Source organism: Tenrec ecaudatus, chromosome 10 (genome assembly GCF_050624435.1).
Source record: "Tenrec ecaudatus isolate mTenEca1 chromosome 10, mTenEca1.hap1, whole genome shotgun sequence".
Classification (NCBI taxonomy): Eukaryota; Metazoa; Chordata; class Mammalia; order Afrosoricida; family Tenrecidae; genus Tenrec; species Tenrec ecaudatus.
In genome coordinates, this window is record NC_134539.1 from 157,170,740 (window position 1) to 157,184,559 (window position 13,820).

General features: G+C 43.2%; 1 protein-coding gene across 1 annotated transcript in view; it reads left to right on the forward strand.

Annotated features, from left to right (window-relative positions):
- LOC142460104 (E3 ubiquitin-protein ligase RNF213-like) overlaps positions 1–9,293 on the forward strand; it is a 142,348-nt gene extending 133,055 nt beyond the window's left edge. Inside the window, exons 61-66 of the mRNA XM_075562325.1 lie at positions 140–341; positions 2,323–2,400; positions 2,909–3,103; positions 3,566–3,655; positions 3,750–3,928; positions 6,719–9,293. Of these exons, the coding sequence (XP_075418440.1) occupies positions 140–341; positions 2,323–2,400; positions 2,909–3,103; positions 3,566–3,655; positions 3,750–3,928; positions 6,719–6,878 (904 nt within the window). The 3' untranslated portion in view covers positions 6,879–9,293. The remainder of the gene's footprint in view (positions 1–139; positions 342–2,322; positions 2,401–2,908; positions 3,104–3,565; positions 3,656–3,749; positions 3,929–6,718) is intronic.
- Positions 9,294–13,820: the final 4,527 nt, after the last annotated feature.

The following is a 13,820-nucleotide window of genomic DNA, read 5'->3' on the forward strand; positions in this document are numbered from 1 at the left end:
AGCCAAGCTTCATCCTTGCTCCCCAGTGTCCCCAGATGTGTGTATCCAGAAATTAACTAGCAACTGAGTCAGGGTAACCTAAAGCCCTAAAGCAGATGTGTAGTGACAGGAACTGAGCACTGTGTATTATGTCCCTCAGCTATTCCATCGATGCCTCTGAGGTCACCGACCTGCATGTCATCAGTTATGAAACAGAACGGGACTTGCTGCCCCTGATCCTCTCCAACTGCCAGTACAGGGTGGAGCGAGGTGGAGAGGCCCTCCAAGAGTTTGACCTGGAGAAGATCCAGTGGCAGATCATAAGCCGATTTCTCCAGGGAAAGCCCAGGCTTACCCTCAAGGTACAGCTGCATCTGTGGAATGCCCATTGCATTTGACTTCCAGCAGAACAGTTTTCTTTAATTTTTTTATTGAGAATTAGGAAAGGGTTTACAGAGGAGATCAATTTTCCATTCTACAATACATATGTATTATATTTCATGTAATTGTTTGCAATTCCTACAACATAGCTGTTATTGTTTCCTGATTCCATCCCTCCTTCTTTACTAACTCTTTGAACTTTGTCCTTGTGTAAATGCTACCCTGTTGATCTTAAATGGGTCATTATTGTACAGAATGGGTATCTCCTTCGTGTTATTGCTGCCCTTATTGTTGTTGTGGTAGGTTCCCTTGAGTGTGCCCCATCATGCCTCAGTGTACAACAGAATCAAACACTGTCTGGTTCAGTCCCATCCTTAACATAGGTGTTTTTTGAGCCTATTGTTGTAGTGATTGTGTTAATACATCCATTAAGGGTCTCTCTCTTTTTTGCTGATCCTCTACTTTGCCACCCATGCAGTCCCTGTTCAGGAACTGGTCTCTCCTGATAATGTGTCCAAAGTCTGTCAGCCGAACTCTCACTATCCTAGCTTCTAAGGAGCATTCTGACTTACAGACCTATTATTTAATTGAAAAACTGAGCCACAAGGGTGAGTCCCTTTCCAGACCTGAAGGGTGACTGAGAGTCATAGTCTTGGGATTCAGCCAGTAAGACTAGTCATTTTCCTGAATTTGGGCTTTGCTCCACCTTTGTCCCCACCCTATCCAATGCCTTCAAATGCAATCCACATCAGAGTGGCTGGGAATGTTCGTTGAACTCTGCCTAGTGCCTCTGGTCTTGGGGTTGTGCATGGTCAATTAGCCCACTGGACTAAATGTGTCCATGTGGGATGTCCATCTGCTATGGGTTCCATCACAGTGACTTCAAAGTGAGGCCAGTGCATGGTGTGTTATCCAGGATGATCTGCCAGGGTCATCTAATGCACACCCACAGTCCAAGAAGCACCATGCACATGTGTACCACTGGGTTGGACAGACTTCCTGAGCTTCCTTCTATATCAGTACCTGCACCTCATTACTGCAGATACATCTTCAAATCAGATTTGTCAGAGGTTTTCTATCATAGCAAGTCGTATCACCAACGAACAGACAAATCTCATAGCCATCCTCTTTCGCTTCTTTTATTCCCACACATCAGGTAGAGTGTGGTGTGTCTTCTCTGTGTCCCTCTGAATTATTACAGCCACTGCTCTGGTTCAAACTCTCTGCCCTGAAGACAGACCCAGCACTGCTCTTATCTAGACCCCTTGCCTCCTCTTCCTTCAGCCCCATTATCATCAATTCATTGTACACAGAAGGTCCACAACCCAAACCTGCCTTCATGAAAAACTAGTAGCCTTGCTCTAGCCTCTATCCAGTCCACTTCCAGCCTCAGTGTGTGTGTGTGTGTGTGTGTGTATGTGTGTGTGCGTGTGTGCGCCCGCGTGCGCGTGCTCTCAAATCTGACCCAGGGCTCCTACTCCATCTACTGACACCCTACCTTTTTTTTTTAACTGTTCTTTTACTTCAATTGTGCTTGTGACTTCAAGAACCAAGACAAATATATATTGTGTGTGTGTGTGTGTGTGTGATATCAGATGTCATCTCCCACAATTTTTTGAGCCAGAGACGGATTTCATCCTGCAGAACAGCTGTCTGCTAGCAGTGTGGTTGCTTTGTTCAGGGTCTGGGTACAATAGTGGTTGAGAGAATGTATGAATGCGCGCTCCTCCCTATCTTTCTCTCTGGAACTTTGGGGGCTGCTGTATTCTACCTGCCAGTCTCTGCCTGGCCATTGTGGCAGGCTGGGTTCTTGCTATGTTGTTCTTTCCCCTGAGTTTGTGAGGTAGATGGTATGTGGCACTCCATGAATGGTCTGATGCTATAAAAGTTTCACTTGTCATCTGGAAAAAAATATATCAACAATAGGTTTCATTTTAAATATAAAATTGTTTTTGTTTTTAGGGACTACCCACTCTGATTTATAGACAGGACTGGAACTATGGAAATCTCTTCATGGAAATCAAGAATAAGATATCACAGGTTTGCATGGTGCTTTTTGTCTACCTGAGCGACTTAATCTTTATTATAGCTATTGCAAGCCCTACTCCCACCCCAGGAGTTGCAATGACTGCCTGAGTGTCTTCAATGCAATGCTTTTTCCAAAGAGCACACGAGAGAGACATCAGATTTGCAAATATTTTCTTGTTTAGTATAATCAGATTCAGTTTGGTGGTAGTTTCTAAATCATGAGCATGTGTGCTAAGGAAAGGTCAGAGAACATATTCGTACACATACTATCTTGATAGATAATAAGATAAATACGCAGGTCTATTTTGGGAATTAAGTGGGTTCACATGTATTTCTGCGCAATATCTGGATTACTGTGGACACTAAGGAATCCTAATGTCTGATCTTAATATCAATATGATATCCTTGTAGTTGGGGTATTTGTCTCATCTTGGTGTTGGGCAATGAAGAAGGAAAGCTCTTCTACCAGGTAGTAATGAACCAGAACTCCAACCCATGCTCCGTTGCTTTGTTCCCCTAGAGCACTCTCCCCTACTCGGTCCTCAACAATCTCAGAGGACAGCTGCAGTCCTTCAGCGATACCTGTGAAGCTCTGTCGGTCACAGAAGTCACCTTGGGCTTTCTGAGCACAGCTGGTGGCGACCCGAACATGCCCTTGAAGGTGTATATCCAGGACATCCTGCGAATGGGTGATCAGACAAGCCCTGTTTTACAGGTAGGTCTTATATTAAGGTTTTTGTCAAAATTAGTCTGCATGGCCCCTTGCCTCAGTTTCCACACTTTGTACTAGAAAGGCCACCATTCAGGGACTATTAATCTAGGCACCCTGAGAAGGAGGTGAAAACAGAACACCCATTCGCCCAGTGGTCCACGTGTAGACAGAATGCACTCTGGGCAGCACAGACAGTGATGTGCTTGAAATGCTAACCATCCTAGGCAGTGCACCTGGATGTAGCTGACACAAGCAGATGCCTGAGGATTCTGAAAGACCGCAGGAGGGGAGGACTATAGAGAGGAGTCTAAAAGCTGAAGCAAGGGAATCAGCACACTGGAATAGGCAGGGTGTCACAAGGACAGAGAAAGAGTACAGAGCAGAAAGGACCACGTGGAAGAGCAGTCAGACCCACTGCCTACGGCGTGAGGCCTTCTCCTCCTCAGGATTCTGCTCCTCTTTCAGGCCTTACGCAGTTGTCAGTTAAAGCACGTCACTGCCCTGTGGTGGTTCCTCTCTGCACACAAGTGCGAACAGCTCCTGCGACAGGGAAAAGTAAGTCACTCTCTCCCGGAGCCGGGACTGTGGGCAGCGGCTCTCCTCCTCTGCTCCTGAGTTTCTCTTTTCACTTGTTCGTATTTCACTTCAGGATCCCTTTAAGGAAATCAGTTCGAAGTACAAAGAGCCTCTCAGCGCAGAGGATGAAAAGCTCCTCAGCTCCTTCCTGCATCACACTGACCTAGAGGCCTTCTTGCTGGAGCTTCATGAAATGATGATCCTGAAACTAAAGAGCCCTCGTGCGGAGGAGGACTTCAACCCTGCATGGGGGTAAGGCCTTCACTCCAGAATGCTCTGCTGTCTCCTGGTGGTCACGTAGCAGTTCTTGACTTAGAGCTGGATTTTTTAGTTTCAATCTCTATTGAGTTCAGTGTTGTTAATAATTATACAACGCATATATTTTCATTATAACAAGCTGACTTACTATGTCAAGTACCAAAAAACCTAACTGGCATCGAGTTGATTCCAACTCACCATGTCAAATAAAGGTGCACTTTTAATTTGATAGGAAGAACTATATCAATGTATAAAGAGTATATCAGAACCATCCTTTACATTTTGACCCATCTGATGAGCCAAACTATGGTACATCATTGTTTTCACTTGTTTCCTGATTTGCTAATGATGATGAGAATAATTTTACATTTATTAGCCCTTTGTATATAATCTTCTGAATTACCTCTTGATAGCTTTAGTTATTTTTGCTTGGCTGTTTATCTTTTTCTACACTTGATCTTAGCCAAAAGGCCGAGAAGCGATTTATCTTTTTCTTTAATGATTTGTAAGAGCTCTTTATACAAAATAGAGACTCATCTTTAATCAATGGTGTATTACTAATGCTCTGCCTCAGATTGTAATTGTGTATAGTCAAATCTGATAGAATTATCCTATTAAGTCTCCATAGGAAAACAGACCTCAATAGGTCTTCTTTATCCCAAGGTTATAAAACATCCTCCCATATATTTTTCTTATGCGTTTACAGTTTTATATTATACATTTATTTTTCCTAGCTTATTTTGGTGTGTGGTATGAAGAAGTAAGGATTTCACTTTACCATGCCTTCTCTAACTAGTCATATTCCAGTTATGGTGATCAATCTACTTCATATGTGCTTTCTGCTCCATTGTGCTCTGTGTGTATGCCTATAAACACTTGTATTCCTTGAACTTATTTAACTTTTACTATCCAGAGATTTTTCATGTAGAAAATGATACCTTTCCTCAATAATTTATAATCACTGTTAACATACAATATTAAATGGAGTATAAGATTTTGTAGAACTGAGGCTTTGTTTTTCGTAACGAATCGCTATAATGTGTCAGAGTAGAACTGGGTTCCACATGGTTTTCAATGGTGAATTTTTCCGAAAGAGCTTGCCAGGCCATTATTCCAAAGTGTCTCTGCTCTGGTAGACGTGAATCTCCAACCTTTGCATTCCCAGCTAACCTTATTAACCCTTTGCTTTCCCCAGGACTCCTTACGTTTTATGTAGCTCTGGAAATAAGTAGATAGTACTTCTGTGTTTGACTCAATAGCTGAGTGTCCTTACACTAGATCCTCAGTACTTGTGGTCTTATGAGCACTTTGGTTCTGTTAACAACTAAAACAAGTGACAAGTGATTGGTTCCCTTATATTATTTGGGAGCCTATTTTATTTGTTTTTAATTTTATTTATTTTCCTACTCATTTCTTTCTTTTTTAAAATAAATAAATCATTTTGTTGGGGGCTCTTACAACAATCCATACATCAGTTGTATCAAGCACATTTGTACATATGGTGCCATCATCATTTCAAAACATTTTCTTTCTACTTGAGTCCTTGGTATCAGCTTCTCTTTTTTCCCTTCCCTCCCCGACCCTCCCACCCTTGTAAACCCTTGATAATATATAAATTATTTTTATTTTCATATTTTATGCCATCTGCTGTCTTGCTTCACCCACGTATCTGTTGTTCATCCCCCTGTGGTGGTGGGAGGGGGGGTTGTATGTTTTTGATCATTGCGATGGGTTTCCCCCTCTCCCTCCCCACCTTTCCCCTAGCCCCATGGTATTGCTGTTCTCATTATTGGTCCTGAGAGATTTATCTGCCCTGCATTCTGTGTGCTGAGAGCTCTTATCTGTACCAGTGTACATGCTCTGGTCTAGCCAGATTTGTAAATGAGAACTGGGGTTCTGATAGTGGGGAGGGCGGGAAGCATTAAAGAACTAGAGAAATGTTGTGTGTTTCGTCAATGCCTTGTGACCCTTCTGTAAGGGGATGTCCAATTGTCTAGATAGGCTTTGGATCTCTATTCCATCTCCCCTTGTTCACATCCAAATGGTTGTTTTGGGTCTTCTGATGCCTGATACCTGATCCCATTGACACCTCATGATCACATGGGTTGGTGTGCTTCTTCCATGAGTGCTTTGTTGCTTCCTTGTCAGATGGCCACTTGTTTAACTTCAAACCTTTAAGATCCCATGTACTATATCTTGTAAATAGCCATACACCATCAGCTCCCACTTTCTTCAACACTTTAGCTTATATACCCATTTTGTCTTCAGTGATCATGTAGAGAAAGTGAGTATCACAGAATGCCAGGTTATTAGAACACAGTGTTCTTGCATTGAGGGAAGACTTGAGTAGAGGCCCAATGTCTGTGTGCTACCTTAATATTTAACCTATAAATATATGTACATAGACCTATACCTATTGTTATATGTTAATATGTTTACATGTTAATATGTTTACAACTGTACATGCCTATGTTGATACCTCTATCAATGTCTTTTGCCTCCTACTTCTTTCCTCTGTTTCCTTTTACTTTCCTCCTGTCCCACTAGCACATTCAACCTTCATTGGGCTCTCTGTACTTCTTCTTGGCTACATTGCACTGGATCGAACCCCGACAAGCATTCTATGCCTTCCTCCCCATTGAATTTAGGTCTCTTGTTGTTCCCTTATCCCTGGGTTTGTTGGCTACACCCTCCCTTTCCCCCACCTCCTCCACTCCTCTGTCTCCCCGGAACCATTGATGGGAGCCTTATTTAAATGCTATCTCTTGTTCCTTGGTTTTTCAGACTCAAAGATGCCTTTTACGAAATGGAATCTCAGTGCCCTGAAGACATCCTGCTCTCCAGTTGTGTCTCTGTGTGGAACATGGCCGCTAAGCTGAAACAGGACAGGCACAGAGAATGGGAGGAGTTGCTCAGCTCTGCCTCTCAGCTTTACACAATGTAATGGCCTTCCATGCCTGAGATCCAACACAGACCCAGCCACCAAGTTTCTTCTTTATAAGACTAATATTTAAAAGAGAGAGAGAGAGACTACTATATAGTTAAGAGGGAGGGAAAAACTGAGGGATTAAGTTTTAGCCTTTTTTTTCTCTCCTAATTTATTTTTCAGTCACAGAAGAAGAACTTCTGGCTTTCTTCTTTTTCTTCCATTACAAATATTCTACAAAAGCAAGAAAATTAGGAGTGTTTTGTCAGTGCTATAAACCAAACCAATAAAATCTGACCCAGACCCCTCAAGGTAGTTGTGGTCTAATTGCAGAGGTTAGAATCTTGCTGCTTTTATGAGGAACATTACAGGGATAGCATATGGGCCTGAGTCTCCTCAAGCATAAAATGAAAGTTCCTCCCAACTCTAAAATTTCAACTTTCTAAATCAAAGCCTATTCCAGTAGCTTGGGTCCAAGGTATGGTTCTGGCACTTTTTGAATAATTTTTGAGAGTCAAGTAAATATGAAGACTTAGTGTGAATTCTGATTTCCCTGAATGAGAATACCTAGTCTTTTCACTCAGTCTCAGCCAAGACACAATACCAGAGATTCAAAGAAGGTATAAAACCAACTTAGTTTCTGAAAATTATAAAGGGACTACTCAGCTAACTCTGACTGTGTGCTGCAAGCCTGTGTAAGTGTCTTTCCAGCCCCGCCCCTAAATCTGGTCTGATAGTTATGACATCTCTGAACCAACTCCTCTTCCAAGATAGCTTAGCACCATTTGCACCGATATTAAGAGAGCAACTCTTTACAAGTTAGTCACACATGCCTTTAAGAGAACTTCTAAATTGGTTCCTGAAACAACCGGTGCAGGGGCAGTGAGTTATTTCATGTGACCAAAGGCTAGCCAAAGTCTCTAACTCCCATCAACGACCTTTTCCTGCACGGGTCTTTCTAGACTCTAGAAAGAAGGTGGGGAAAGATACTGATAGGATTCCCCTGTGAATAATTGTGGCTAGGCTCCCCTGCAATGTCATCTTGCTGCATATAAAATGAGCCCTCTAAGAGCATTACCAGCAAGACCTCTGGACCCTAGATCCTGCACATGAAACTCCTAAAACTAGAAGGCAGCTATAAAATCACAGGAGCAGCAGCACAAGCAGGAAGCAAGCATTGAACAGAGTAGTGGACTTCCCAACCCAGATAACAAGTAAAACAGAGTGCCTCCATGCAAGAAAATGGACTTGTGCAGTGAGTGCCTCTGGGTACTTCATTCAGGGATCAGGGTTTGCTGACAAGAGTTTGAGCTGAATGCCTGCAGACTGACACTTACAGAGGAGTGGTATGCAACTTTGGGCATTTGTTAGCAGTAGTGGAAGAACTTAACATATCTTGATAAACAGCTCTACCCTGAGCATTTCTAACTGGCTTTACAACTTGTTAACTTCCTTAATAAACTCTTTTATCATGAATTTTATCTGTGAGTTCTGGGTAGCCATTGCAATGCATATTAGACTCTAGCAATCCAGTAGAAAATATTATAGCAACACAACCTGAAATTGAGTCCATGTAGTAATAGCTACAAAAACACAAAATGCTTGAAGAGAATATGACCAGACACCCCAAGTATCACAGGAGGAAGCTGAAGAGAAACTCACTGTTTGCATTCTCCTGCTGTTCTCTTCATTTTAGTTGATAAAGGGTCTAGAGGGGTCTAGAACCAAGGTCGTCATAATTCACTTGATACACTATTCACTTACACATGGTTGGTTAATCAATTCAGATTATGCAAATGCAATCCCTCTCCACTGACATCTGTATCCTGGATTGTCTAATGGGGTGGAGACTAACTCTTCTACTGGCACTTGGGACTCTTCTGCTATCTCCAAATAGAAATCCAGCCATCTGGGGCCGGCCCCAATCCCAATTACTATGTGGACACCTGCCTCTCCCACCAGAAGAATTTATTTCAAAAGGAAGGCATTGAATCTGCAGCTCTGGGAGATGGACATATCTGATCGGAGCACAAGGGAGCAGATGAAGGGGAAGGAGGAGAGAGTGGAGCACATCCTGGCCCACCAGGCCATGAGGACGATGTTCCCGGTTAGAGCATCCAGTCTACAAAGAAGACCACATAGCCAGCCCCACTATGAGACATGACGTCCCTCACTGACCCATTGCCCTACAGGGGACAACACTGGAGACACAGTGTGGGAATTGCACCCAATCTGATCCTGCCACACCGAGGCAAAACATTAAGGGAGTGCAGCGGAACAGCAAAGGAATGGAGCAGCGAGGTCCCCAGGGACTGCTGAAAGTGAACTTTGGGGCCAGGACATGGTGCCCCAACAGACTGGGCTGGAAAACACTCCTAAAGGCCAACAAACAGGCCTTGAACTAACTACAAGCTTTTCTTTCTTGTTGTGTTTTGTTTTGTTTTCATGTCATTTGGTTTGTTGTTGTTTTGTATATTGTTGCTTGGTTTTGCTTTGTCTTGTTTTTGTGCCTGTTATTATCTCCGCAGGTCTGTATAGATAAGATAGGCTAACAAGTGATCTAAATGGGTGTAGGAGGCCTGGTAGGGCATGATCAAGGGTAATATAACCAAGAAGAATTGCTGAAACCCAGGTGGGGACTGAGCATGATAGTGGGACAGGAGGAAAGTCAAAGGAAATAGAGGAAAGAGCTGGGAGGCAAAGGGCATTTATAGAGATCTGTATAAAGGCATGTACATATGCAAATATATTTATATATGAGGATGGGGAAATAGATCTATGTGCATATATTTATAGGTATAGTATTTAAGGTAGCAGAAGGACATTGAGCCTCCACTCAATGCAAGAATACTTTCTTCTATTAAATTGGCATTCTATGATGCTCACCTTCCTGACACATCCACTGAAGACAAAGCGGGTGAATAAGCAAATGTGGTGAAGAAAGCTGATGGTGCCCAGCTATCAAAAGATGTAGCACCTGGGGTCTTAGAGGCTTGAAGGTAAACAAGCGGCCATGTAGCTCAGAAGCAACAAAGCCCACATGGAAGAAGCACACCAGCCTGTATGATCACGAGGTGCCAAAGGGATCAGTTATCAGGCATCAAAGAACAAAAAAATCATATGACTGTGTGCTCACCTCCATGATACAATTGCTGAAGACAAATGGGTGCATAAGTAAATGTGGTGAAGAAATCTGATGGTGCCCAGCTATCAAAATATAGCATCTGGGGTCTTAAAGGCTTGAAGGTAAACAAGCGGCCACCTAGCTGAGAAGCAACAAAGCCCACATGGAAGAAGTACACCACAGCCTGTGTGACCATGAGGTGTCAAAGGGAATCAGGTATCAGGCATCATCAGAACAAAAAATCTTATAGTGAATGAGCGGGGGGAGTGCGGAGTGGAGACCCAAAGCCCATTTGCAGGCCACTGGACATCCTCTTACAGAAGGGTTTCAGGGAGGAAACCAGCCAGTCAGGGTACAATGTAACAATGATAAAACATCCAACTTTCCTCTAGTTCCTAAATGCTTCCTCCCCCACCACCACTATCCTGATCCCAATTCTACCTTGCAAGTCTGGCTAGATCAGAGGATGTACACTGGTACAGATAGGAACTGGAAACGCAGGGAATCCAGGATGGATGTACCCTTCAGGACCAGTGGTGTGAGTGGCGATACTGGGAGGGCAGAGGGAGGTTGGGTTGGAGAGGGGGAACCGATTACAAGGATCTACATGTGACCTCCTCCCTGGGGGGTGGCAACAGAAAAGTGGGTGAAGGGAGACATTGGACAGGGAAAGATATGACAAAGTAATAAATTATAAATTAGCAAGGGTTCATGAGGGAGGGGAAAAATTGAGGAGCTGATGCCAGGGGCTTAGGTGGAGAGCAAATGTTTTGAGAATGATGAGGGCAAAAAATGTGTAAATGTGCTTTACACAATTGATGTGTGTATGGATTGTGATAAGAGTTGTATGAGCCCCTAATAAAATGATTAAATAATTTAAAAATCCAGCCTTCATCCCAAAGCAGCTCATACCCTCATTGCATCAGGTGGCTGTGCTCCAGGGCTGTTTCTCACCTGACCACAACTTAGCGGGTAAGAGTCACTAGACTATTGCTATGAAGATTTTTTTTTCCTTGGGGGCATGGATTGTAGTCATTTTCCCCTACATTTATGAAGGATGGTTTTTAATTTTACATTATTTTTTTCTGGCTTGTTTTCAAAGCCTTAATTGTCACACCTAGCATAATGAGTGTTTTGTACAGTTGTACGCAGGGTCTCTATAAGGTGGAATTGACTCATTGGCATTGATCAAAGCAATAAATCTGTTCAGTCATGTAGCACCAACCCCAACCTGCCCTCCTGCCCTGCCCTATTCATCCTGTACCCCATCCATGTTCAGGTGTCAGAACATTTCCCATTGAACAGTTCTGCTTGCTGTCAGCCCTGATGTATACAGTAGCTGGGTGAATTGTCAAGACCGGCCATGGCTGCTTTTTCTTTGTGATTTTGTATTTGTTAGTCACTTACCTTGCACCCAGTATAATGGAAGTTGGTCATTTGTTAACTGAGACAGCCATGATCTATTTATTTCTCTTCTTCTTAGGATCAGGCAATTCCAACAGTAACATCTAGTGATAAGCCATCACTATGAAAATACCAGCTCATACTCCCTCAATGCAAGAACACTTTGTTCTATTAAACTGACATTCCATGATGTTCACCTTCCCAACAAGATCACCGAAGACAAAGCAGGTGCATAAGCAAATGTGGTGAAGAAAGCTGATGGTGCCATAGGGTCTACGGTCTTAAAGACTTAAAGATAAACAATTGGTCATCTAGCTGAGAAGCAACAAAGCCCACATAGAAGAAGCACACCAGCCTGTGTAATCACAAGGTGTTGAAGGGATCAGGTATCAGGCATCAAATAACAAAAAATCTTATCATTGTGAATTAAAGGGAGTGCGGAGTGGAGACCCAAAGCCCACCTGTAGGCAACTGGACATGCCCTTACAGAAGGGCCACGGGGAGAGGAGTTGAGCCAGTCAGGGTGCAGAGTAGCAACGATGAAACATACAACTTTCCTCTAGTTCTTAAATGCTTCCTCTCCCCACCCCCCACTACCATGATCCCATTTCTACCTTACAAATCCAGCTAGACCAGAGGATGTACACTGGTACAGATAAGAACTGGAAACACAGGGAATCGAGGACAGATGAACCCCTCAGAACCACTGATGAGAGTGGTGATACCAGGAGGGTAAGGGGAAGGTGCAGTAGAAATGGGGAACCAATCACAAGGATCTACATATAACCCCCTCCCTGGGGGACAGTCAACAGAAAAGTGGGTAAAGGGAGACATTGGACAGTGTAAAACATGACAAAATAATATTTTTTTAATTATCAAGGGTTCATGGGGGGGGGCGGGGAGGGAGAGGAAAAATTAGTATCTGATACCAAGGGCTCAAGTAGAAAGCAAATGTTTTGAGAATGATGAGGGCAACAAAGATAAAAATGTGCTTGACACAATGGATGTATGTATAGATTATCATAAGAGTTGTATGAGCCCCCAATGATTAAAAAATAAAATACAAGCTCCACAACCCTTCTTAGTAACAAGGCAAAGTTCCCAAAGTCTAGCCACATGCATTGATGTGCTACTGAGGGAATGTCTTAAAATAACCAACAAATCTGAGGTTGCTATGTAAACTGAGGCAGAAGAAAGTTTCTGCCAGGGAGGAGGAAGGGAGAAAAGACCTAAGGTTTTGCACTGAAAGCAATCCACCAAGCCACAATGTGTTATCTATATGGCATTCTGCATTTCCCAGGATCTCCACATTCAGTCCCTGTGCCAGCAACATGAATCTGTCTCCATTAAGGGAAAAAAGGTACCAGGAGAGTGCATTTACTCACCAGAGCCAATTCCGACAATTCACACATGTCAATCTCTATGTATTCATTTTCAGGGCAGTAGGAACCTAATTCCTCTGAGGAACTAGGACTAGTACCGGAAATCACCAGGGCAAGGGCAGAGAGAAACAAAGGAAAGGGCCCTGGGCAGTAGTCTCTTACTCCTGCAGTCTGTTTCATGCTCAAGTGTTCTATCGGTAAGAACGACCCTGTTCCCTGTCCCTTCCCAATGAAATGGATCAGTGGTCTACATCCCCCAATATTCCTTCCTCAAGCACAATGGGACCTCGACCCAAAAGACAGCTAATTCCTCAGTACCCACTTGTGCAGCCCCCAGGTCTGTCAGTCTGTGAATGACTGAATTGCCAAAGCCAAAGTCTCTGTCCTGATTATCCTGTGACATCACAGGGCTAACAACATAGCAAGATATACCCGAGTATAAGTCTTGGCTCTCCCATTTGCAAGCTGTATGAACTTGGTCAAGTCATTCAAATAAAATCTCTCTCAGTTTGGAGGTAGGAAATGAGAGTATGTGTGTTTTCGAAAGGGACAACACATCAGCAGCAGCAACAAAAGCAATTCTGCTCATTCCTTTTCAGCGAAATGAAATCTTGTCCATCTTTAAAGGTCCCCCACCAGCTGTCAAACACCATATGAAACCTTCCCAGAACCTCAGCTCCAATTTTAGTCTTCTATATTTTCCTCTTGCATTCTCTTCAGATGTAAAATGCTTATCCGTTTACTTTAATGACTCCACTAGTAGAAGACTGCCATGGATCACACTGTGTTGGAACCCTGACGCCTATAGCATCAGGCATAATCCTGACTGGGGATTGAGTTTTCTTTGTTATGTTAATTAGGTCTATCTGTCTAAGGTGGGTTCTAAACCTAATCACTTCTGAGTAATTAAAAAGAGAAGATTAGGATCAAAGGTTCAGACTTGGGAAAGGGCAGACACAGGAGCTATGAGAGGAGGCTGAGCTACAAGTCTAGGAACCAAGGAAGAATCAACATGGCTGAGACCCTGATTTGGGCACTGGGCCTCTCAAA